This window comes from Patagioenas fasciata, chromosome 1 (assembly GCF_037038585.1).
Source record: "Patagioenas fasciata isolate bPatFas1 chromosome 1, bPatFas1.hap1, whole genome shotgun sequence".
Taxonomy (NCBI): Eukaryota; Metazoa; Chordata; class Aves; order Columbiformes; family Columbidae; genus Patagioenas; species Patagioenas fasciata.
This window is the reverse complement of record NC_092520.1, coordinates 54,974,332-54,998,526: the sequence shown is the minus strand read 5'-3', so window position 1 is coordinate 54,998,526 and position 24,195 is coordinate 54,974,332. Positions and strand designations below refer to the sequence as shown.

At 37.6% G+C, this 24,195-nt stretch overlaps 1 protein-coding gene across 2 annotated transcripts; it reads right to left on the bottom strand.

Moving 5' to 3' along the window:
- Nucleotides 1-1,181: 1,181 nt before the first annotated feature.
- Nucleotides 1,182-24,075, bottom strand: GPR180 (G protein-coupled receptor 180). Of its 2 annotated transcripts, XM_065845564.2 has the most exons (9): nt 23,908-24,075; nt 21,332-21,490; nt 17,826-18,020; nt 14,232-14,412; nt 13,976-14,025; nt 10,329-10,486; nt 3,875-4,066; nt 3,438-3,515; nt 1,182-1,923 (listed from the first exon to the last, which is right to left on the bottom strand). In XM_065845564.2, the coding sequence occupies exons 1-9, from the start codon at nt 24,041-24,043 to the stop codon at nt 1,765-1,767; spliced, it is 1,308 nt and encodes a 435-aa protein (XP_065701636.2). In that variant the 5' UTR covers nt 24,044-24,075; the 3' UTR covers nt 1,182-1,764. The 2 variants fall into 2 exon arrangements, with proteins under 2 accessions (XP_065701636.2, XP_065701644.2); XM_065845572.2 differs by lacking the exon at nt 17,826-18,020.
- Nucleotides 24,076-24,195: the final 120 nt, after the last annotated feature.

Sequence of the window (24,195 nt, the reverse complement as noted above, 5' to 3'; positions counted from 1 at the left end):
TCTCAAAAACAGGATGCCTTTTTTTTTCTCCTCGAGAAGATGAAAAGCACAGAGATAAGCAGGGAAATAAAGACCAAAGTTTTAACCAATAATATTTTTGTGTGGTTATCAGAGGAATGTAATAATTAATCTTTTAATCATTCTGAAGATTGTGTGAAATCATAATATCTCATCTTTTCCAGCCTCAACCTGCCATTCTTGATCTGAATTACAAACAATAAGAAAGGAGATGATTTAATGAGCAACTTTGTCATGTTGCCATTTTGCCTTAGTCAAAGGCAAATGTCTCATTTTGCCTCTAAAGTGGAATGGAATAACTTATGCTTCAACTGTGCTCACAACTGAGGCAAACGTGAATGGAAAAGCTAGGACTATTTTAAAGCTAGAACCCCGGTGCCTTTACATTTTCATAGAGTCGTAATTTACACACTGTTAAGAAGAAACAACCATTTGTTTACTAGAAAATAAAATCTATGTTGTGAAGAAACACACATTTATGAAAAGAAGTCTAAAATTTGACAAATACTAAACTAAACCCAAAAAGAAAGATTTCACAATGGCAATAGGTATGTTCGTATTCTGATGGAAAAAAAATGTCAGCATGATTTAATAATACTCAATAAACAGGCACTTCAATAAAGTATATATTTACACTGGCTTTCTGAATGCTGGGGCATCACAAAGTAGTATGGCTTTATTACAATGGATGGAAGATGGCAACTACTTAGAACCCAGTGCCAACATGGATTATAACAAATCCAGTGAGTATTTTGTTTTTCAATTATTCATAGAAAATTTAATCCTGATTAAGTATCCTTGGGCAGGAATTCATGGGTAGTTGATGACTGAAACCAACATTTATTTGAAATGCTTCTGTTAATTTAATCTGTGTATATGGCTTAATTATGATTGAATCCTCAATGTAACAGAAATGAATTATATCAGGATTAAAATTCTAGTACCACATCACCCATTCCATTTTCTTTGCCTTGTTTTTTTTTTTTTTTTTCCTTTAAAAGATGTGAGCCTGCTGTTTTAATTACCTTTATGTTGCTATGTCTTCTAAACCTCAAAAACTGTTCAGACCTTCATTACCCGATGAAATTTTTAGTTATTATTTTTTTTTAAAGCAGATATGAACCCCATTTTCATTCCTATTAAAATTTGAACGAGTATGAACATTAGTTGCAAAAAAGGCTTTTATTTTACACTAATAACAGATGAGAGTTTCTTGAAGTCAGTTGTGTTTTCTAGAGGACTGTCCCTCTTTTGTCTCCCCTTCTTTTATACTTACACATAAAATGCATTTTCTTTAAAGCATGAAAATAAAAGGACTTGTACGCGTTGTTATGCATCGCACCAATTCCACAACTGGCCTATTTCAGACTTGTTTGAACTTGTAGATGTTTTAAGAACTGCATTTTATAAGACCTTCGAACCTAGTATTGATATAAAGTAAGGACATTTTTTGTGGCTGTGAATGGGAGAGAAAAGATTCATCATACTTTTCTGTGATACAGCTCAGCACCACATGCTACACATAAACAGTACTTACAAAATTATTCAGATTATGGATTTTTCCACTCCACAGTACTTTTAACATATTAATCTAGGTAGCTTGTCAGACCAAAGGTCTGTGAAGTGCTCTGATATTATCACTCAGTTTTCCAGTGAAACCAATATATCACACATCTGTGACAAAAATACCTATATATTTAGGTCATTATTGCACATTTATTACATAATGAGTTCTTCCTAAACATCTCAGAAGTGATGTCGATTTTTATGTCCAGAGGACACTGTTAGTGGCAATGTCACTGATGACAGTGAAGATACTTCCCAATATAAGCTATGAGATAGAAAAAGTCTGTAGAGGATAACCATAGAGATGCACTGACACAGGATAACACCTATGGTAATAATCTAGAGAGAAAGAAGAGAGAAAAAGAAAAATAAGTGAAAAAAATCCACACCACCAAACAATCCATAATAAATTTCTATCAGCATACTGTGTGCTTGAGGTTTAACTTTAAACCTTTGAATATTGCTGCAGTTACCAAAGATTTTAACATAAATCTCAAGTCCAGGATTCAGATTCTCACACCTGGGTGTTTTTAAATCAGTAGATAGCCCTGGGCAAGTCACATAACCCTTCTGGCGGTCTCTGTTCTGGGGAATTTCAGACTTGCAATTCACCACCCATGCAGTTTCACAAGCAGAGGTGATGTTTAGATATTCTATTCTTACAACAAACAGAGTGGGGGAAAAAAAAAAGTCTGGAAACACTTTGCAATAGCACAATCATGGAGTTGTGTGGATAGTGATCTATCAGTCTCACTTAGCCAGACCTCTTTGCAGTGCAAGTCTCTTCATCTGTAAAAGATCTGTAAGGCAGTATTTATTACACACGTAAAGGTAACTACTGTTTCTGAGAAAGCAGAAGTCTAAGCTTATGTACCAAGAATGTTTTTAAACACCTGCTTTTTCTTAAGCAAACAGGTATTTATTGATCGTGCATTTCAAAAAGGAAACATAGATACATTTTTATAATGTAGAAACTGCAGCTGCACACAATTGTTAAATTTCCTCAAATGCAAGAGCAAAGCAACTGTAATCTCCCTTCTGTAAAATAAAGATCTCAAAATATTGCAAAAGTTTCCTTTACTGATCCTACATCTAGAGATGCTATCCTGTCCTGACACAGTCACTTCATTAGTAGGTCTAGAGAAGCCTTTTTTTCCTCCCTAGATTTTTTTTTGTAATGAAACGTGGCATTTCATTTACTGTATACTTTTAGTGGAACCTTTTTCTTTCCCTTACATAATCTCTACACAAATAAAAGCTCAATTTCTGAAAATATTTGCACATAAGTACACAGATGGTTATAACCGTAAAGAAGCAAACTCTGCCCTGGAATGAGGTAGTCAATCACCTGAGAATAGCAGTGCACTTCATCCAAACACTACATTTTTGGATGGATTTCCTAATCTAAGTAATACAGTTTAGCTACAGGTTCCCTGACCTATTTAGCTGCATAAAGCTTTTAAAGTATGAGGTTTAAAAAGCAAACAACAACAACAAAATCCACTGATTTATCTTTCTACTAGCTTTGTTAAAAGAATCCCCATGGTGTTTTTAATTAAAAAAAACCAAGCAAACAATAAAACAAAACACCCCCTCCACATTTTCCTTTGACTTAACAATCCCACTCCCCTGGCCCAAAAGTAGAGATGATTACCCTCAGATGATTCAAACCTTCTATGCCTTTGTAAAATATGACTCACATTAGCATCAATGAGAGCTGTGTGACTAAGACTTTTCAAGTTGCTTTGGGGTCATAAGATTAACAGCCTAAGAGCATGAGTTTGCTAACAAACACTGAACATGAAGAACAACTACTATTCAAATTCCATCTCTTTTATCTTGCCTGTACATACCTTTTCTCTTTGATATTCTCTGAATATTACAGAAATGGTTGCAAGACATGGGTGGCACAAAAACCAGAGAATGCAGGCCTGAAAGAAAAGATGAGTATAAGTTACAAAATGATTACATGCCAGCTCAGAAGAAAGAAATGACAGTTAGAGGAACTGCATTTACATTTCTGTCTATTTTATGAACCCATTGTTTAATTTTCGATCAACAGAATGAAAACCACACAATGAAAGGTGGGATTTCGGTTTAAAAAAAGGTCTATACGCCTTGTCAAATTAAAACAACTACTTAAAAATATGATGACAGGGTGCAATTTAATGAAATCAGACACTTAAACATTAACTTTCTTATGGAGGAAGAGAGTTTAATGCTTCAGTCAACTGCGTGCCACAATTACATATACAGCAGAAGGGGTCAGTTTCCCTGATGAAACCCGTACTTTGGCAAACGTGATATAGAACTCCCTTTTCAGCGTGCTTCTCTCCACTGTGATGATCTGGTAAAGACCAGCAGCCAGTGACAAAGCGAGGCAAACTCTGAGGCCGATAAGCAGTCCGCTTGCTAAGCCATGGTGGGAATGGTAGCTGTGGTGACTCCTGTCTTCAAACTGCTCCCAAATTAATAAAAAGCTCTGGAAAAGAACAACAGTAGCAAAGTACATTTAGAGTTAACAAGGTTACATTAAACTTTGCTTAATCTTACCATTGTAGATTAAATTATCTGCACAAGTAGTCATACTCTGCTCTGCTTGTTGGAGAGCACCATGTTACACAAAAAAACACCCTAGACTGAACTGCTTTTTGGCACTATTTATCAGGTCAAATGCAACTGGCAAGGAAGAAAGTCTCGCTTCTTGCGCTTCGTAACTTCTAGAAAGTTTGACAAGTTAAAGTTTCCTCTGATTTGGACAGAAGGAATGTGGCACCTTAGCATAAGATCCAAAATAATCACCTAGTTAAACAGTTGGTCTACTCAGCAGGAAGCCCACTGAAATGATTCCACAGAGTTACAGGGAGGTGTCTCCTTCCACTCAGGATCCACAACCTGTAAAGCTTGTTTCAAAGGCAGGCGACTACGCCTTTTCTTTCAAAATCCTAACAGGATTCACTTTTCTTTTTAAAGATGGGGAAGTAAGAGGGTGGTGCTGCTGCCCCTTTTATGCAATAGCCTAAAGGCTCAAGCGTTCACCCAGGTTGAACTTGGATCTCCCACAATTCCCTTCTTTGCCTAAAGGATATCCAACTCGCATCTCCCACCTCCTTGGAGAGTGCCCCAACTGCCAGGCTACAAGCTGTTCTTGGGTGGGCCACTCTCCACCCCTTCTATTGAAGCTGTGCCATTGTGGGGAAAAGAATTCAACATCAGCTAGGTCAGAAACTGCGAGTGAGCCTGACTCTGCAAACAACCAGCTTGGAAATCTCCTAGGGTCTAGGGAAGGGAGTGTCACGGGTTCCAAACGCCGTTTCAACATCTGGACAAATGTTCTAGCCAACAGATAACTACATGAAAGACAGTAATCTTCCTGAACTCGGAGCAGTGTATCCATTTGCTGCAGAATCCAATTTTGTAGGAGTATTATGAGATTATTGATAGGTTCTCTAAGGAAAAACAGACTAAGAAGTGCCTCGTTTCTGAATCTTAGTTGGGTAGAAGCCAGGTGCCTACTTGTTGCATTAAAATTGGGTCTTGCTGAAGAATATCTTTTTAAGACTTTGGGAATGTTAACGTTATAAATCAGAATACTCATAAAGTTTAGACTCTCCCAGCATCATGTAGCAGCTGAATGGCATTTTAAGATTTGAATATGCACTGGAATCTAGTCCACCTACTGCATACATCTAAGTTGCACTTAGGTTTCAGGTGTCTAATGAAGCAGGTTTTCTAAAGAAAGGTAGGCAAATTTGATTTATATGAGTGAGGTAGGTGTGAAGGCCTTCAGAAGCAGACAATGTACGCCTCAATTTAGAAATATAAATTAGTCAGATTCCTTTCTGAACACATTCAAAGGCTCTCTCACTACATTAACTACATAAAGACAATAGCGTTACTGACAGTAAACTTCATTTTTTTAAAATGTGTAATTCACATGTGCCTTCCAAAGGTGTTGTTGAGTCTCATCAGTTGAGAGACAAGTATTTTTGCTTAGAATATCCTTAGACAGTCCTCTCTCACTTTTCCCCTCCCTCACTGAAGCCATGACACAGCAAGCATGACTGCTGTAATTTCAGTCACTCCTCAGCTACCTGGATGGAAAATGGAAGGATGGGAGAGGGACAGACATGAAGCATGCACATCTTGGACATCACTGATTACTAGTAAACAATCTGACCAACATGCTTCAAATATTCCCACCATAACGCTCAATTTCTGGGCAACTCCAAGCAAACATCTTCAAACGACCAAATTATTCAACTGAGAATTCTGTCAGGGAGTAAGATTAAAATATGACAGTGTTTGGTAAAGTTGTGTCTACAGCACTAGTTTTGTCACAAAATTGATGAATTCCTATCACAGAAGTTATTTTAGTCCAGACAGAACATGCCCAGGCAACAAATAAGGGTTCTACCTGTTACAAAATCACTGCAGTCTTGTACAGAGCACTTTCCTTTTCGACATTTACACTTGCAAACAGCCAAAGTGTTAACTACCCTGGACTGGACATACACTGTTTGAGAAAATTTAAAAAAGCCTCCACCTCTGTATAGAATCTTCCTTAGAAAAGCATGCATCTGGGGGGAAGAAATATAGGCTTATGGAGATAGAACTGTGATACTGCTTTAAGAAGAAACTTCAGGTAGATCCCAGGGATAGCTAACCTCAAAGAACAGAGCTCATGAGGGTCTCAGTTTTTGTTAACTTACACCAATAGTAACAGTAATGAAGGAAGCCACTTTCATGAGAAGATGACAAAGAGCTGCAGTAAAGGAATCATGAGAACAAAGTTCCAATCCACATGAGAAAATAGTGTCTAACAGCAGCATATGCTCTGGACCAGCCCTTTATAGAGTGTAAACAACACAGGAATTGGTTGATCAAAGACCGTGTGTAGCGACAGCAATGTGTAAGATCACAGAAGTCCAGCTTCCTTCGGTTTCACTAGATTATTCCAAAACAAACAGAAGGCATAGGCATTAGAGGCACAGATGGAACCATCAGTGCAACACACTGGAAGCTCAGACAAGGTGAAGATGTGTCATTACTCTTACTATGAGCTGGGACTGTTCTCACTCACCAGAAAAAAAGCAGGATCCTACAAAGGAGAAACCTATGCTATGGAGTGTGTCTAGGTTACAATGGATTAGGCAGTCTGTTCTCAATGAAGGAAGAGCTTTCATACACAAGCATGATCTTGAAGTTGAAAACTCTTTGGGGGGCTATACCAGAGAAATTAAGATAAATAAGCCCTGAAGTCCTTTACCTTGACCACAGAAAGACATATATCAGCTCACTTAGCTGCAATATCAGGAACAAGCTGAAAAAACACCTAGACACCAAGCTGCTGAAGTGGATATCAGCGACATTATTTTGTTGGCAGTGAGTAGAACTATGAGCTCTGAGAAGAAATTAGGGGGGAAATCCTAATTTTTATCCAAAAAACCAACTCTGCTTAGGCTATAGACAGAAGAACTGGATGAGCTAGGCAGCTGAAGAGCTGACGCACACTAGTTATATCCACCCTTTAAGTCACAACTTCTTCATAAAGGAGAATGACCATCTCCTTGTTTACATAATACACTGTTCAAAATGCCTGACTTCATCTGCACAAACTTCTGACCTGTCTTGGTTCACAGTGGGCACCAAATGGTCTTCTCCTTCAAATGCTACAAGAATGTTTGCCATGGACATCATCCTGATGTTCTAGACATACAAGTTGAACCTCTACATCCATACAATGAAGAACCAGACATTCTCTTGTCATGAGGAAACAATTACAGCAAAACCCCTCCTCCCCTTCACTGTACCAACACTGACTTTATGGCAAGCCAAGATAACATATCAATCTCCAGTAAAGGCAGTTTCTCATGGGACAGATCATCCCTGAGAGGCAGGGGAAGTGGGAAGCAAAAGGGAAATTAAGGGTAGCAGCAAGGCAAAGTGGATTAACTAGCTGCCTCTAATCATATCTAGTTCTTGGTATCTGATGTCATGCAATGCCAGTACAGTAAAAAATGGTTTAGATCTAATGTCAGAGGCAGAGCTCATTCTGAGCACACCTTTGGGGTCTACCTAAGAACCCCTGAAAAGTGTGATGTCTAATGCAGTAAGATTCAACGACATTTTGGTTAGGTTTAAAGGGATCAGCTGTCTTTCTAGAATCACTGCGCGCACTCCAATTAGCCCTGAAAGCTGAAACTGCTCAGGTCTACGTGATGGGAAAGGCCTGCCACCAATAAAGTTTTGAATAAGGTTTGTGTTTCAGCAGCAGAAAGAGGAATCTTTAATGAATACAGAGCTGCCTGGGAATCGTTTGTTCTGAAATAAAGAACAAGTTAAGGCAAATGGAGATGCTGAATGGCAGACTTGTCACTCCTTTGAGATGCTACCTCTTTGCAGCCGCAAAGACCACAAGACATTTGCTGACTAGGAGCCTGTGTCCATCCTAAACTGATGGTAACGTGTAAATACAGCCTGGAAAATTGCTGGTGTTTCTGAAAGAACAAAAAGAAAAATATCCATAACATTCGTACAAAGAGGAAAAAAAATGCTGAAAATTTGCTGAGTAATTTGAACTAGAAGCAGGCAAACAGGGTCAGATAGTTTGCCAGTCAAAACTCCAGTTAGGTTGAAGAATAACATGTTTTCCCAGGCTGTCCACTTGCTTGACTTCCCTGAAGATGAGATGAGGACAGGTAGTGTAGAATGTCAATAAAACTAACATGGTTGAATCTCTGTCTACTGTGTTAGGGTAACACATGTGGTTTCCAGCACCTTCCGCAGCAAGTCCTCAGAACATCTCTGATTATCCATGCAAGTTGGTCCAATGTCTGGCATAGGAGGAAGATGGCCCTCCCATAAGAATCTCTGGGAAAGAGCAGGACAGAAAGGAAGTTATTCTACAATCATTAAAAGTGCTCATTGATTGCCCTGTTACGGCAGGTCCAAAACACATGTCAATCTAGACAGACTGTGTAACAACAGACTAATCCAGAGCATGAAGTCTTGAGCTCACCATCTTTGATAGAGGAGATATGGTCTGGATCCTGCTGCTCTGAGCTCAACAGCTACACTCTGTATTAAGGAGAAGAAATCTGGCAGAAGGTAAATTTTATATGTACTGAACCATGAGATGGAAAACATCCTTGCCAAAGGGGCAAGGATACTCTTGGTGTCAGGGAACTTCTGCTGGAGACAGTAGACACTGAAATGGGGGTGCAACACCACTCAGGCAATAACATACTCTGATATCCATATACTGTTTGTCCAAGACTCCTGCTAAACCTGACATTCACACTGGTACCAGAAGGAGAGATGTAGCAGAGCTGTGCCTTTGTGGTGAAAAGTGAGATAGTCAACTTTGTGCCAGTTCTCCAGTGGTGCTCAAAGAGCCAACACAAATGTCCAGTGGACCAGTATTGGAGGAAGCAGCACATATGTATGACACCTGCCCCTATTTTTACCACCACCAAAAAAAAAAAAAAAAAAAAAAAAAAAATCAAGCTGATGATACTGAGAGTACTTTCCATGTATAATAAATAGGAAACAACAACAAAAAACTTTCCATTCTCAAGTGACAGAGTACTAACACACTCATATGTATGTACAAGTGGGAAGGCATGAATAAAATTAAACATGTTAGAAGCCTTATTTACTACCAGCATGTAAAATTTCTGATGCTAGATAGGTGCCAAAGTAAGGTGGAATTAACCTATCTTTGAATTTCAACAGTCCCATTGACCTTAATAGTCCTTGGTTTATATTCTTAATTAGCAAGAAATGTCATCTCCCAGCTACTCTTAATGTTTTAGCAGTCTACTTATTTAGTTTGGAAGCAGCACTAATTGCAGATGCTACTCAAATGACACAAAATCTTCAGTATAATCTCTTCCTCATTACTGTCTCCAGTTTCTCCCTGCTCTTCTCTTTCTCAATGGCTTTAATATTCTCTTGTCTTTATGCTGTGATTTAAAAAAATTTGTTTACAAAAGGCATCACCAGGGTTGGATGATCTCCATTACAATTTACTTTTAAGTTACTGGTTTACTCAACTTTCTAATTTACTTTAATGGAAAATATTTGAAGGAAATTATGTGTCAGACCATTTTTATATTTGCAACACCAATCCTGCACATGAACCTTTCAAGAATTCACTTATATTGATTGAAAAGACCATCAGACATCCTACTTGAGTGGGTCTAGGAGGAGGACACTGAGGATTTCAATTTTTTTTTGTGACAGAAAGAATTTCTTAGAGCAGCTTTTCTCATCTTTCCTCTAATGCTGCTTGTTGTCACTCCACACAATATAGTTCACAACCCCTCAGTTGTACTGATTACAACTATTTATAGGACCACATTGTAAATCAGATTAGTAAAATGACTGTGCTGAAATCTCTCTTTTTAAATTTATTTCCAATCTAGATAATTCTACTGATCTGGTTTATAGTATAACGCTACAAACAATTGGCACAAACAGAAGTTTGGAAAACTGTGGGAACTTCTTAAGTGGTTTTACAGCTGAACAAAAACATACTGTGGAGCTACACCTTAAATTGTCAAAGTAAAGAGAAGGTGTTGTTACCTATTAGACATATTGGGTGAACATTATGCTGTGGGTTCTTCTTCTAGTCTTGATACTCCCTCCCTCATAAAATATTGAAATTAGTTGGTTCATGGTTCTGTCATACTTAATAGCAGTTGTATATTTCAGTATAAGAATGAATATAAAATACAAACCTGTGTAACAACAACTACTACAGCAATGCCAGTAGATGTTGGAGTGGAATCCCACTGAAGAGGTCTGCCATGAGATTTCTTCATTCTGCCTATTGTCCAGCCCATACACAGACTCAACAATAAATACAGCATTTGTATCTGTGAGACTATGTCACACACTATTGAAAACAAAAGAAAAATAAAGGAAGTCACAATATTTTTTTTTTTTTTCTGAAATGTTCTAAATGCCCACAAATGAAAGATGGACATTTATGCCTCTGTCTCATCTTTAGCCATAATTTTGATTACAGCTCAACTAGCTGAGGTTGCTTTGCCACAAAATGTGGATATTTTGAGTAGTTTCCCATGACCAAACAGACCACTATCAGCTTTCCTCTAGTTATGCTGCAGTTCTGCAAGAACACAGGCACAGCGCCTTCCTTCCAAATGTCACCCTTGTGCCAAAAAACTCTGGGCTCAGGAGTCCATCTGCATGAATAGACATATAAAAGCTAAAGATCTAAAATCATATATATGTTAATCACACTGCAAATATGAAACATGAAGAAATGAACTCTTTTCTTTGCTCTGGAATACTTTTGTTCAGAAATCAAATAGTTGCATTGTACTTTAAATTAATTGCACTTTGTCTTAAGGATGCAGTACCTTGCAATAGAAAGCACATATATTTAGGACAAATTCCACTCTCAGATACTTAAAGGGGAAAACATAATGAATAATCCTAACACAAACTTCATTTGAAGCATCAACTTACCTGTATTTCATTTCATTAAATGCAAACTACCTTTGCCTCATTTTACTGTCTATTTTTTTGTTCTGTTTAGGAACAAGTAACACATACTCCATAAAGTTACATTCTTAATCAGCGTCTCAAACCTTTGTTTGAAGCTGTATCTGAATAAAGAAAACTTCAAGCTAGAATATATTAAAGCCTTTACTTCTTAGCCTTGCTGAAGTACTACTGATAGTAAAAAGAACTGAGGATTTCTTTCTGGGTGACTGCTAGCTTTAGATTCAACAAGGTTTTGACTGAAACTTTTCTAACAATTTCTAAGTTGGTGTTTGGAATTGAGAGCAAACTGTCTCATTGTACTGGCATTGCAGAGATGTACAAGGAAAATTGATTCTTATATTATGTAAATTTCAAATTTGGTTCAGAAACTAGAGACTGGACACTACACACAACAACAGTTTCTTTTTCACTTGACTTATATTTTAGTTCAATTAAATTTGTTCCTTATTTGTAATTTCCACTCACACTATCAGGTACAAGAAAAATATTTCTATGTCACAAAAGGAAACTTCTATTTTTATACAGCTGGACAGTATTATAAAAGATAAATGTACTTCCACATTTAGTAAAAATATTGGCACAGAAAATATTGCCACTGTACAGAGATTAACGAGTACACAAAAGAAGTGTGTCAAATGAAGATCAGCTACAGTATTTCCCTAACACTCAGCAATACCAGCAAAATATGGATATAAACCAGACTTCAACATGTTATTCCTGGGACATATTTTGTATTCTCACAGTTTATAAGATTAAACACTTCTTAATGTATTCTGACACCTTTAAAAAATGTCAAGAACTTTTACTAAATACAAACTTGCCCATTTGTTAATAGAATGAGCTGGCACTGATATGGGACAAAATGACCTTGGAATTATTTTAGAACGCTAGCACTTGCTAGAAAAAATTGTTTTGTGAACTCAAGGCATGCCAAACCAGTGTCACAAATCCAAACTAGAGGAATGACTGAAAAAAACTGGATGTTCTAGAGAGTATTTTATTTTCTGTCACTCCTTAAGATAACTTGCCCTATATAGCCAGACATCATCTCTCAATCACATCCTGGATACAGGATGCTTCAGTGTGGCAACAATTCAAATGGGTTCCCAGACAAAATGGTATAAGACAAAAATTCAGCACCAGCTTTAATGCGTAATATCTCATATACCTTGCCAGAAAGTAAGAAGGTTGAGAGAAATTCCTAAAATTACAATAATCCCACAATATCCAGGGTCAGTGTAAAGTCACATGCTACTGAGCTGATAACACATTTGTCTGATTTCATCATTACTAATCTTTTTCAGCTGTTCAGACATAATATTCTTTCACTTTTTGCATTTCAATCTTATCAAAAGTTAAAAGATCGCTATTTGCAATGGTTTGGAGGGCCAGCATTATTTGTGTAATTTGTCCAACCAACCTAGGTTATAACTTAGACCAAGGGTCAGGTCTTCACACAGGGTAAAGACTGAGTGATGGCAGTAAAAGAATAATTGCTTGGGATAGTATCTGAATAGGTTTCTAAAAAGAAATTCTGGCCCCATTGAAGTCAAAAGAAATTCTACAATTAACTTTTAACTCGGATTTCTGTTCTGATATAGGAAAAATGGCAGCACCTTCCTTTTTCAAACTATATTATTTGCTGTCAGCCATTCTTCAGCACTGTAACTGACATTGAAGCTTTCCACATTTCTGTTACTTCTGCTCTTTTACTGCTTCAGGAACCATCAATCTTAAAACCAGTAGGAAAACTCCCTTAGCTGAATTTATTAAGTTCAGTTATTGATTTTAAAAAAAATAATTCTTAATAACCTTTGCTCTAAGCAAATAAAAGCAGGCTCTTCACTATAATGCATACACACACATAAAATCTAACATGCAGCTCTGAAGTTCTGGCTGTGTAGTTAATGCTAGGTTTCTCGCTGTGGAGGAGCAATGACTACCTCCAGATTTTCTGTTTCATTTCATTTCAGGAGATGAGAGAGTTTAATAACACAGTTGCTGGAGATGCTGCAAGGAGCTGCTAACTCAAATGGTTAAAACAAGAAAGAGGCAACTACTGTGGTGCCAAGTGCCATCAAGAGGCTGTTAATTCCAACTGCAGGCTCCTAAATGAAATCTAGGAAGGGAAATACCTTTCTACATAGGCTGTTACTCTCCAATGCTATCTCACTGCTACAGTACTACTTTCTTGGGGTGTTCCAAGCCAATCAAAGGCAATGTATTTACTTAGAAAAGAACACTGCAATGCTTCAAATGTTAACTACAGAAAGAAAACCCATCAACAACAATGTTTAGCACTGAAGAAGCCAGCAGTAGTAAATGTAGTGCATTTTGGGAAGGGATGTTATAGGAATTTAGTTCCAGTGAGAACTCAGAATATCTATACAGAGTGGAGAAAAGTGCCTCATTAATATCAGTTCCTTACATAAGCATTTTTGCATCGCTCATAGCACTCGTGCTGTAAAACACGTACTTTTTCACTATAATCAATGTTAAATTTGCTAGTGAAATGACACACTTGGTTGAATGTGACTGAGTTTCCTAAAAAGCTTTGCTACTCTAGATCATGTGAACTTTGCAAAACCCTTCAATGTATTGAAACATTTAGTCACGTGATAGGCACATATCACCTTAAAAAATCCTGAACAATATCACAACTGTATAACTTTAAATACAGTTATTATAAACATAAGGAATAAAACCTGTTTTTCAGAAAAGCAACTTTAGGTAATTTATATTAAAAAAACAGTGATACGGTCCAAGATCATAATACAGTCTAACAACAGATTTGCTAACGTATTATACATATTGATGTGTAGGAATATGTAAGAAAGTAGACAGGCATACTCACGTTCTGCCAGAGCTCCCATAAAAGGTGCTCCTATTCCATCTTTAGAATAACTGAAAAAAGAATAAAAAGTTGTTATTTTAAAGTAATTGAGCCTTACATTTGTGTTCTCTCTTAAAAGCACATTTAGGCAATGATGTAGTTCTAAAAAGTCAGTCCTATGTTTTGTCACAATCGTCACAGGAAATATCATGTACTGATCTTTACAATACACTGTTCTTCAAGTCTTCAGACTCAAAGCAAAAATAAGCAAAGATACCTTGAGAAATGCAGGTAGTTGGCAAAAGCTGAACCAGCCTGCAAGAGTAACGCAATTGTCAACACCTTTAACACAGTATGCATAGGTCCACGCTTCTTGATTGTTTGCCATAGGGACTGTGCATATATGCAAGCAGTTACGAAGTATGCTAGGACAAGCAGGAAAAAGAATTCATGTAATCCTGTGAAAAAAAGAAATACAGCTTAGTTTTTATAAAGAAACATTGCTACTAGCAGTAAATAACCAAAACAAAATATGTTTTTTCTATAATCATTGGAAATTACGTAGCAACTCTTACCCAAAAGTGGTAGTACAGATAAAATGAGTAAACCCTAGCCTATTTTGCCCAAGAAAGTCAGTGTTTTTTTTCAGAGAGGTGATTCTTACTTGATCTCACAAAGTATTTTTCATTCAACAGTACCTCTTCTGAGTGTAGGAGAGATTCTATTCAAACGCAAATAGCTTTGTAGCAATTACCGAAACAGTATAAAGTGGCATACAGTTTCTTGATATACAGAAAATAATTGTAGCCTATTTGATGAGTCAGAAACATATTTATTAAAGGATTCGTTTTTATATATTTCTTTTCCTTCAGTTTTTAAAGGCACAATCTGAGATGAGAGAAAGCCAGAACAGACATCTGTTGTACGTACTTAACCACTGGGTGTCACTCTTCCTCCACATAAAGTAGCCAAAGCAAGGCAATTGACCAAGACAAAACTTTCAGAAAAATAGAAAGGAAAATAGCAGAGAGAACAATAACAAGTTCACAGAGTGGATTCTTTCTTCACCAATCTGAAAAAATGCCCCAATTTTTTGATATTATTTACAAAAGAGAAGTCCTCTATTTTTCCGTCTGGCACTAGTCTGGAAAACGCCTCACGGAATCACGATCCTAGAAATTTTTTCTATTGTCTGGAAGCCTTGGAAAACGAGCTCCCAAAAGGTCAAAGCCAGTGACATATAAGCAAAAATGGGTAAACAGAAATTTCTCACAGAAAACTTAGGTTTTTCTTCTCCAGCCTTCCTTGAAACTAAGTAGTGCCCAAAGAATCAGATTCTAAACAATCTTTTTTCTTCTAGCAACAAACCAAGTCTGCTAAAAAACTCAGTCAGCTTGACCCAGAGATTAGAAACAGAGCAATTATACACATTTCAATATCTAAGTTAAAAACATTAGAACTTCATGAATTCCAAAGATTTGCTAGTACTATAACTTCTATGACTAAAACTGGACATACAATGAAATGAGAGGACAAGAGCATAACGTAATAAAGACTCATAAAACAAAAATTTCAGGGCCGCTCTGCTTCTCTCGTATACCTATAAAAAAGCATGATTCGTGACTTACAAAAATATGCATTTTAGATCAAATCTCTTCTTCTTTCTTTCACTCTTCATTTTTCTGCTTCAAAAGAAACCCACTGAAGTTGGCAAGGATTCTGTAGATAAATTATTTCTCACTGTGACGAGTGGGTACACATGGAAAACTCTTTAGGAAAATTAACTAGCTTTAATAAACACTAACCATTTAGGGTAGAAAGCTGCTTCCAACCAAAGACAGACTGTGGATGATTGTCATGAGACCAAATGGATTTAAGAGAAAGTTGCATTGAAATACAACTATAAAAAACCAGAAGGGTAATTTTCAACCTGCCTTTTTTAAGTTTCCTGACCTTCAAGTAACCTAGAGTTAACAGAGGAGATAAAATATATGTACCTAGGTTGAAATACCTAACTTCAAAGATCTTCAAAATGCTGTCTACCTGGTCAGCTGCCCTTAGAAATCCTACCTTTTACTGGTACCATGTCTTCAATTAAAAAAAACCCCTACCATATAAAATGACAAAAGATTACTTGCTAAGGATCAGAAAAAAGGTCTCCTCCTCTCTCAAGGCAAACACCTTAATTATAAGGTTACACCCTCAAGTTCTCTCCTATACTTTCCTTATAATCCATTTCGAGATCCTGTGTCAGGCCACAACTTCAGCAACTAACGTGAAGGGTGATCTAACTAGAAGCATCTGGAACTACGTAGTTTTTAGTTGCCCTAGTGAGAGAACCAAGAAATGAAGTTGGATCTTTTACTTGACACCCTAATGTTCCATGCTGCACATCTTCATGGAAAACGACCAAAATTATTCCCCAAAGATGTATTTAAAAAAATAATAGAGACAGAAAAGAAATCCTCATCAGTTCTTTGAAAGCAGACATAGGCATGTAACTTCAGGATTTATGGCAGTATTTCAGGTTTTAATTCTGAATAAACAGAGGTGTTCCTCTGCAACCATGGAAGACATGGCATGTAAAGCTCATCCAATTTCATACTTGTTAGCTTTAAATATGTGCATCCAATACATTTATACACCCCCTTGCTCAGCACAGAAGTTGTGCAGGGTTCTGCTTCCAAGTGCTCAGAGTCTTCCTACAAAATTAATACAGAGCTGAGATGCCTCTCTAGGAAGTCTGTACACAACTTTTAAGGGCCACATGATTTGGGTTGCTTTCCCTCATAATTTAGCAAAAGAATGCTACTACTTCTTTTTGAAAATAAGTAAATTAACCTAGCTTTCACTTCTGGATACAAAATTCACCAAATAAAAACTGCCAACTAAGTTTGGAGCATAATTAAGAAGTTAAAGAGACAGGCAGGTGAACTTACAAGCCTTGAGAAACAGATGATTAACAGCGCTACTTTGTTACAGATTCTGCTAAATGTTTCAGGGAGTATTCCCTTCCCTTCAAAAAGGGACCTGCTTTTGTCCCCTCTTTATCTCCTTGAGACCAAGAATGACAGCAGGGCACACGATTCCGAGCATAGCAATTAGGCTTATTCTGGGTATATGTAGGTTAAACCTGTAGATGAGGGCAGACTAAACCTGTTAGGCTCTTTCCTTACAACAGATCAAAGTTAGTGACATGTTGATGAGGCCTCCCAGAGCTGTGAAGCTAAGCACTGCAAGGTTGGTTTGGATTGCCCAAAGCATACAATTTTATGTAGATATTTATTCAGCTGCTGTCTTGAGTCACTTCTGAAAGTTTTTCTTTGCAGGTTTAAAGACTTAAAATTGCATTTCTTAAATAAAATCAGGACTGACAAATATCTCATCTAATCTGTGGTCTATGTCTAAAATACTTAGAAACACCTAAACATTGAACCAAATTTGTATTGGTGAAATGTTATATACTGCATGTACTCGTGTTGCAAGAAATCAAATTTTATACAGCTTAGGAATTTCATGAATTAAATAAGCAAATTCATTAAAATCAGGGATTAAATTCACATTCAAGCAGAAGCTTATAATTTCAACAGGGAAAAAACACCTATTAACAAAGATATCAACACTTTTTTTTCCTTGTGCATCTATGCTTCCAGTTAGGCAAGTTTTGGAAAGTCAGTCTAGAGAAAGGGTTTTCTTGTAATGCCAGAAAATGAATTACAATTTACTCTCTATGAGAAAGTAGAATCTGATATATAAGAGACTCTGATATCTATTTCCCAGTGCCACACTTTTCCAAGCATAGTAAGTACTGATTTGTTTGGGTGATCAGATCCTTAACTTACAAATCTAATTTAAAAAAAAAAAATCTTACCAGATTCCCCTGCGCTAAAGTGATCTAATGGATTCCCTTCTGCATCTGGGTTTAGTAAGACCATTTCAAACTGAATATCCTCGGATTCAGAATAATTCTCCTCGCAGGTAAACTTGTCTACATAAAACACATACCATGTTTCCGGATAAGGAATCTGGGACACTGTCAGATTTTGTTCTGTGTGGTTCACAGTCACTTTGGAAGAAAAACAAACAAACGAGTAAATACTCAATTAGTTTGTTATCAGAAAATTCATCTCTGGCTGAAGATAAAACTTAAATCCACAACACAATATACAGGTTATAAGCTACATACAGTACAAAACAGCCTTTGTTTTGAAAGCTGCCCATAACCCCAGAGGCCAGACACTTCCCATCCTTGCCTTCTGTTTCAAATAGGTGAAGGCAAGGGAAGGTGAAGAGATGTGCCGCATTCCCGCTCTCAGCTTTTGAGTTTGCTGGGAGGGCTACCTTCTGCCAGAAGCCAGTACCTTTAAACTGTCTTCTATGCTTAGTACATTGCCATCCTTTAGTACTGTATTGACAATAATAGATGTTTTGTATTAGCCAACAGATACTTCTGCAGTATGAAAATACCTTTTGAAATTTATTCTGCTCTGTTTTCAAAGACATTTAGAGCCCTGAACAGGAACAGCCACATGCAAGATGGATAAAAAAATAGAGTGCATGCTTTCAAAGTGCAACTTAGCATATTTTACAGCATCTTCCTCAGACTGTAATAGACTGAATTTCATTGATAGCTAAGGGCGGAGACCATTGTCTAATAAAATTGCAAATTTCAAATCAGTTTACCTTTAAAACTGACTGTGTAAGAGACTGAAGGTTCATTTACTCACTGATCTTACCACTATTTTTCCTAAAAGCAACTGCTAACCAAGCACAACCTCTCCAAAATAAACATTTGCTGCAAATGCAATCTGTGGCTCTGTATGTTTGGGTGAAGCTGCAAGAACAGTAAATACTGTTACACTGATCACTGAAGTTGAGTGCTAATTAGCTCAACTATAAATGAAAGCCACATCTGCAGAAGAAATAACAATATAATGACTGGACTGTAGATTAATTTACCCTGATAGTTTAAGACGACAATGTCTAAGAATGAGGAAAGAGAAAAAAATATTTAAAATTCTACATAACAAACTATTTCTGTTTTTTTAATGCAAAGACATTTCTAAATTAAAAAGCTGCAAACATACATACAAAACAAACTTTTAAAATGTCTTTATCCTTAGATATTTTGTAAACAAAATTTGGAACCAACTTCTAACTTGAAGCCTACCTGTGAAAAACATTTATGTAATTTAAATAAACTTGTTTCAATTTCAATAAGTTATTTTCTCTGTTCTGAAGGCATGAACACCAGGATCCAGGAAGAAACATATGGTACATTTCTCTGCAGCATTTGTCATGAAGTACAAATTCAGGCAACGCACAAATCAGAAAAAGCAAGTGTTCTAACACAGGCAATGTGTCTGGTATAGCTAATGGTAAGTGTGCATTCCACTCTGGAGCTACATATCTTATCAAATAAACACAAAGTGAAACAGCTCCTTTCAAAAAAAAAACCCTGTGATCTTTTAAAAACATAGTTTTAGGATTTCATATGATGCTTCATCCAAACAAAAGGCAAACTCCAGCTGATAGAGGTGGAGTTACTCTCCATCTGTACTTTCAGCTGAGTTCTGGCACAGCGTTATTTGCATCAAGACTATGGATCACACAAGCGCATTTAATCAGTTTTCCATCAAATCTGCAAGTTAACTCACAGGAAATGAAGAAAGATAAATAAAAAGGTAATTGATTTTGCCCAAGATCAGCAAACAGATCCAACTCACCCTAAACACCATAGAAAACACCAAGTACACTGCTGGGGCACACAGGACTGACAGACCAACTGCTAGACATGTCATGTTCAGCCCAGATCAAACGTAAGGGAACTACATCCTTACAAGTGACATCTGTATAAGATTTCAGTATGACAATGTTCTAGGAGATCAATTTGTTACTCTAGGGATTCTGACTGCATATAGGAAGTGATTTAAAAAAAGCTGTGTTCTCTTGAGATATATTTCAATGAAGTTTTTAATATAAATCTAAATTCTTAAAAGAAAATCTATGCTTTATGTAGGTTCTGTAATATTATGATCAATAAATGGTGCAAAAAAGATTATTTCAGTATGTTTGCCTTCCAATTACATGATTGAATGCTTTAATGTTTTACTGTTCTTTCAAATTTAGATGGATACTCATGCTTTATCCTGTTGATACTGTATTAAAATTTTTCTAGCACATTTTGTACATCAAAGTGTGACAGGTTTGTGCTATCATGAAAATTACAATATCCTTTTAATTTTGATTTTTTTTAATCTTTAAAAAATGCCATTTTCCTGGAATTGGAGAACAAGAGCCTCCTGACAAATAAGAAGTGTTCCTCCATAAACAAAAGACAAAAAGATAACCTGTATATTCTGTACTAATATAGTTATAAGCTCAAATATTAAAAACATTTGACTTGGAGATTCAGTGATAAATATCAAATTACAAAATTAAAAGGTGAAAGAACATTAAAGGATAATGCAAACAAGTTATAAAGTAAGGCACCATAATTAAGATTAATTTTTGCAGATGACCTTACAGACATGAGGGAAAAAACAAACCAACAGAAAAACAAACCAAAACTCCCCACAACAAAACAAAATGAACAAAAAACAATCCCAAAAGAAGCTAATGATTATGAGGTGATGAAAGAAAAATAAAACCACCACAGCAGAGGAAAAAGGTTTTCAGATACAAAATTACCCTTTTACTGTGTACTTGGGCTACACACTCTCACCTTACAAGCATTCACTTCAGAAGTTTAGAGGTAACTGCAGCAGACTGCATGAGTTTGCATCTAATTTTTTTCATTGCACTGCAATAAAAGTCACAATTCAAACTGTATATTTGACTGTTTCAAAGGTTTACATTCTATAAGTTCTTCAGTTTCATCTTACAATGGTATTATTTGTAAATTCTTTCATATACTCAGCATAAGCTTTTTAATGGAAAAGTTTAGATTAAAACAAAAAAAAAAAAGAAAAAGTAGACTTTTACTCGAAGCTTACTTCAAGAAAATCTCTGTACTGAATGAGTAAATGAATACTTCACCCAAAAGTGTATCATTTCTGAGTTGTGCACAAGTGAGTGCATGAGACTAGAACTGGTCACAAAGTTTGGCTGTTTGCATTAAAATCATCATTTGTCAAGGATTGTTTGTTTTCCAGCAGTGTACTGAACCATAACTTGCAAACAAAGTCTTGTAAAGTGATGCAAACAAAGCAATTACACTTCCTTGTAATAATTTTTAATTACAAAAGGCCAAAGTTCTGCTTTTACTTAAGTTGATGCAAAGTCCAAATTCACTGAAATAAATATTCTAACCACACAGATAACAGAGGTCTAAATACACAGCTAACAATTTGTAAAGGAAAAAAAGTAGTAACTCACTTGTCAGCTGAGCTTTAGAGAACTTCTCTGTACAGCTGTGATCTTGGATACTGTATTGCAGCTTCTGCCATTCCTGTGCTTGAAACAGGTGAAGTCTAGCTTCTTTTGCCAGAGCCACAGCTGTGTTCTTGATTCTGACACACAGAACAGCATGGTCACCTTGATATTTAAAAAATAAAATCAACTATTCTGCCTTGATGTCAGTTACAAACAAAAAGCTAGCATGGCATAGACTTTTTAATAAATAGCAGTGCTACAGCTTCGCTTTATTTCTTCAACTTTTACCACTACTTTACATAGAAGTCTTTACGCTCTTTCAGAAACAATTTTCTATGCAACTAATTAACACAATACTGCATGATAGCACCTAAACAAACCTCCATCCTAACCCAAATGTCATTAACCTTCTTTACTACAAACAGCCTTGCCTTGCCTCCCCCCTCCTTTTTTTTTTTTTTTTTTTAAATAGACTTCCAGATAGTCTTTTTTTCCTTCCTCCCACACAAAATTTTATTTTTTCAACTTCAGGTAAAGACAGTGCCTCAATCAGTCACGATAGCTAGTTAAAAGTCTAGTATTTTGTGACCTTTGTAGCATGATTATGAGCATCATAGCGTAGCTCTTGAGTCTAATAACAGAAAAACTTATGTAAATGGACATTCATGTTATGGACTGATTAGAGCCAAAATACTTAATTATAGAAGACACAATTCAAATTGATACAATGAAAATCCAACTTCAAAAGTGTTCTCCAATGTGTCAGTCTACCTATAGGCTGCATCTTGACATAGAGAAATATTTTAGCCATTCTATAACCAGTTCATTTGACACAATTTATCTTGTGTGAGTAATTCTACAGCCCTCAAACTTATTTTGATAAATTATTTCATTACATATTGCCATAGACTTCTTTAATGTAACAGTATCCTATACTAAAAGGCAGGATTTAATGGAGAAGAAAAATCAATCAGTACTGCAAGAGTACAAATTCATTCAAATTTAAGCAAGCTTTGTACGTTTTTTAAACTGTCAGAGTAATCTTCTTTCCCACCTAACCTGGGCACCAGCTGGATGTGAGTCAATAGACTACTACCAGCTTTGAATAAGGCTTTGCCAGGAAGGTTTTCCTGTTCAGCGCCAGCTGCAAGAGAGCGTTCCCGCAACAAAACCTCAAAAAAGGTGATCTCCTGGGATCTGTAAAATGTTATATGGACTACCATTTACCTAAGCTGCTAACAAAAGATTTTGAAAAATTAACTGAAGGTTCTAAAAAAAAAGACTACATGGCTTCACTAAGACCCAAAATACATATAGCTGTGGGTATTAATGCAGAAAGAGGAATATTTTTAAAGAAATATGCAACATCAACTTGCAGAATAAATTATATCTGAACACCTAAACCACTAATCTTAAATCTTAACAGTCTTTCCTCAGATTTAACTAGTTCGTTTTTTTTCCTTTACATCTATTTAAAGCACTTCTACAATTATTTTCTAGGACAGCGATAATTAACTGCTATCAAGTCACTCCACAAGCTATCTTCACTCTGTCAATCACTGAAAGGTCACATTCCAGCTCTTCTTGGCTTACACCACATTGTCCTTCATCCCATAAGTTGTTCTTTTTTTTCTTGCAAACATTTTTGTTTTCTTCTCACACTACTCCTCCAGCCTGTGTGTTATCTTCATGGTTGTTTATTGAAGCATTACGCAGAACTCTTCTGCTATTAAACTAACTAAGAAAAAATAACAGTCTCAGCTACCAAAACGCTGAACACATAGGGAAAGCATGCTGACCAGCACAGCCTAGTTGTATAATAGCGCTCACTACGCCTGCATATATACCTTTTTGAAAAGTAAAACTTCTGTAGCAAGGAAAGTAATTTCCAACGTGTATTTCTGCAGAGGCCATTCTAACAGGATTCTTGGCACTGCAAGGCCTCTTAGTTAACAGTTATTAATAAGGAATTAGTAAGACAGAAAAGAAAAGCCGTTGGGAATAATCAGGTGAAAAATTGCATTTTGATGCCCGGTGACACTAACAATACCCGTATGAAGCGCCGTTCTCATCCCGAGGAGTTCCAGGAGGGAGGAAGAGGCGCAAGTGAAAGTTAAAACGGCCCGGCTCGCCTAGATCCTCCCGCCACGCCAGGCCGCGGGACGCGGAGGACAGCAGAACTCTGAGCACCCACAAGAGCGCTGTGGCATTCTGCGGCGAATACTGTTTATGTAGCACGACAGTCTGCTGCCAACACCTCTCCCCACTGCCTTGCCGCAGCCCCGCTTCTGGCCGAGTTTCTCACCGCACCGCCCAGCGCTGTTCCAGGCTACCCGCCGCCCGCCAGAGCGGACCAGCCCTGTCGCAAGTCCCGGTGGAGGGCGGGCAGCCGGGCTGACCCCGCCGTCAACGCCGCCGCTCCCCTCAGGCCGCCGCCCTAACGGCTCCCCGCCGCGCGCCGCCCTGAGGTGCCCCAACGGCTCGTCGCTCCCCCGCCCCGTTTCAGGACGGCGGACAGGGACGACGCGGCCGCTCGCTCCCCACCACTTCCCTTCTCCTCCCCTCCCTCGGGCACTCACCGTGGAACTGGAACCGCGCCACGGGCCGCCACGGCTCCAGCCGGGCGGCGGCGCTGGCGAAGCCGCCCCGCAGCGTCTTGCCCCCGGCGCCCCACCAGCCGGCGGCGCACAGCAGCCACAGCAGCCGCCACCACATTCCCAGGCACCGCCGGCGGCAGCGGCCGCCGTTACCCGACCCACCCCCCCGCCTCCGCCGGCTCGCGCCGCCGCGTCACGTGATCCCCCCCGCCACCCCTCCGGGTTACAACCGGGCGCGGGACAGGGGGGAAGGAGAACCAATGGGAGCCG

Bases quoted from the DNA above. Each gene is read 5' to 3' on its own strand.
- GPR180 (XM_065845564.2), bottom strand. From the start codon at position 24,043: ATGTGGTGGCGGCTGCTGTGGCTGCTGTGCGCCGCCGGCTGGTGGGGC. The intron at 21,491-23,907 runs GTGAGTGCCCGA...TTAAATATCAAG, and splicing joins GGCGCGGTTCCAGTTCCACG to GTGACCATGCTGTTCTGTGT. The intron at 14,413-17,825 runs GTAAGATTTTTT...TTTTTTTCACAG, and splicing joins CTTTAGCGCAGGGGAATCTG to GATTACATGAATTCTTTTTC.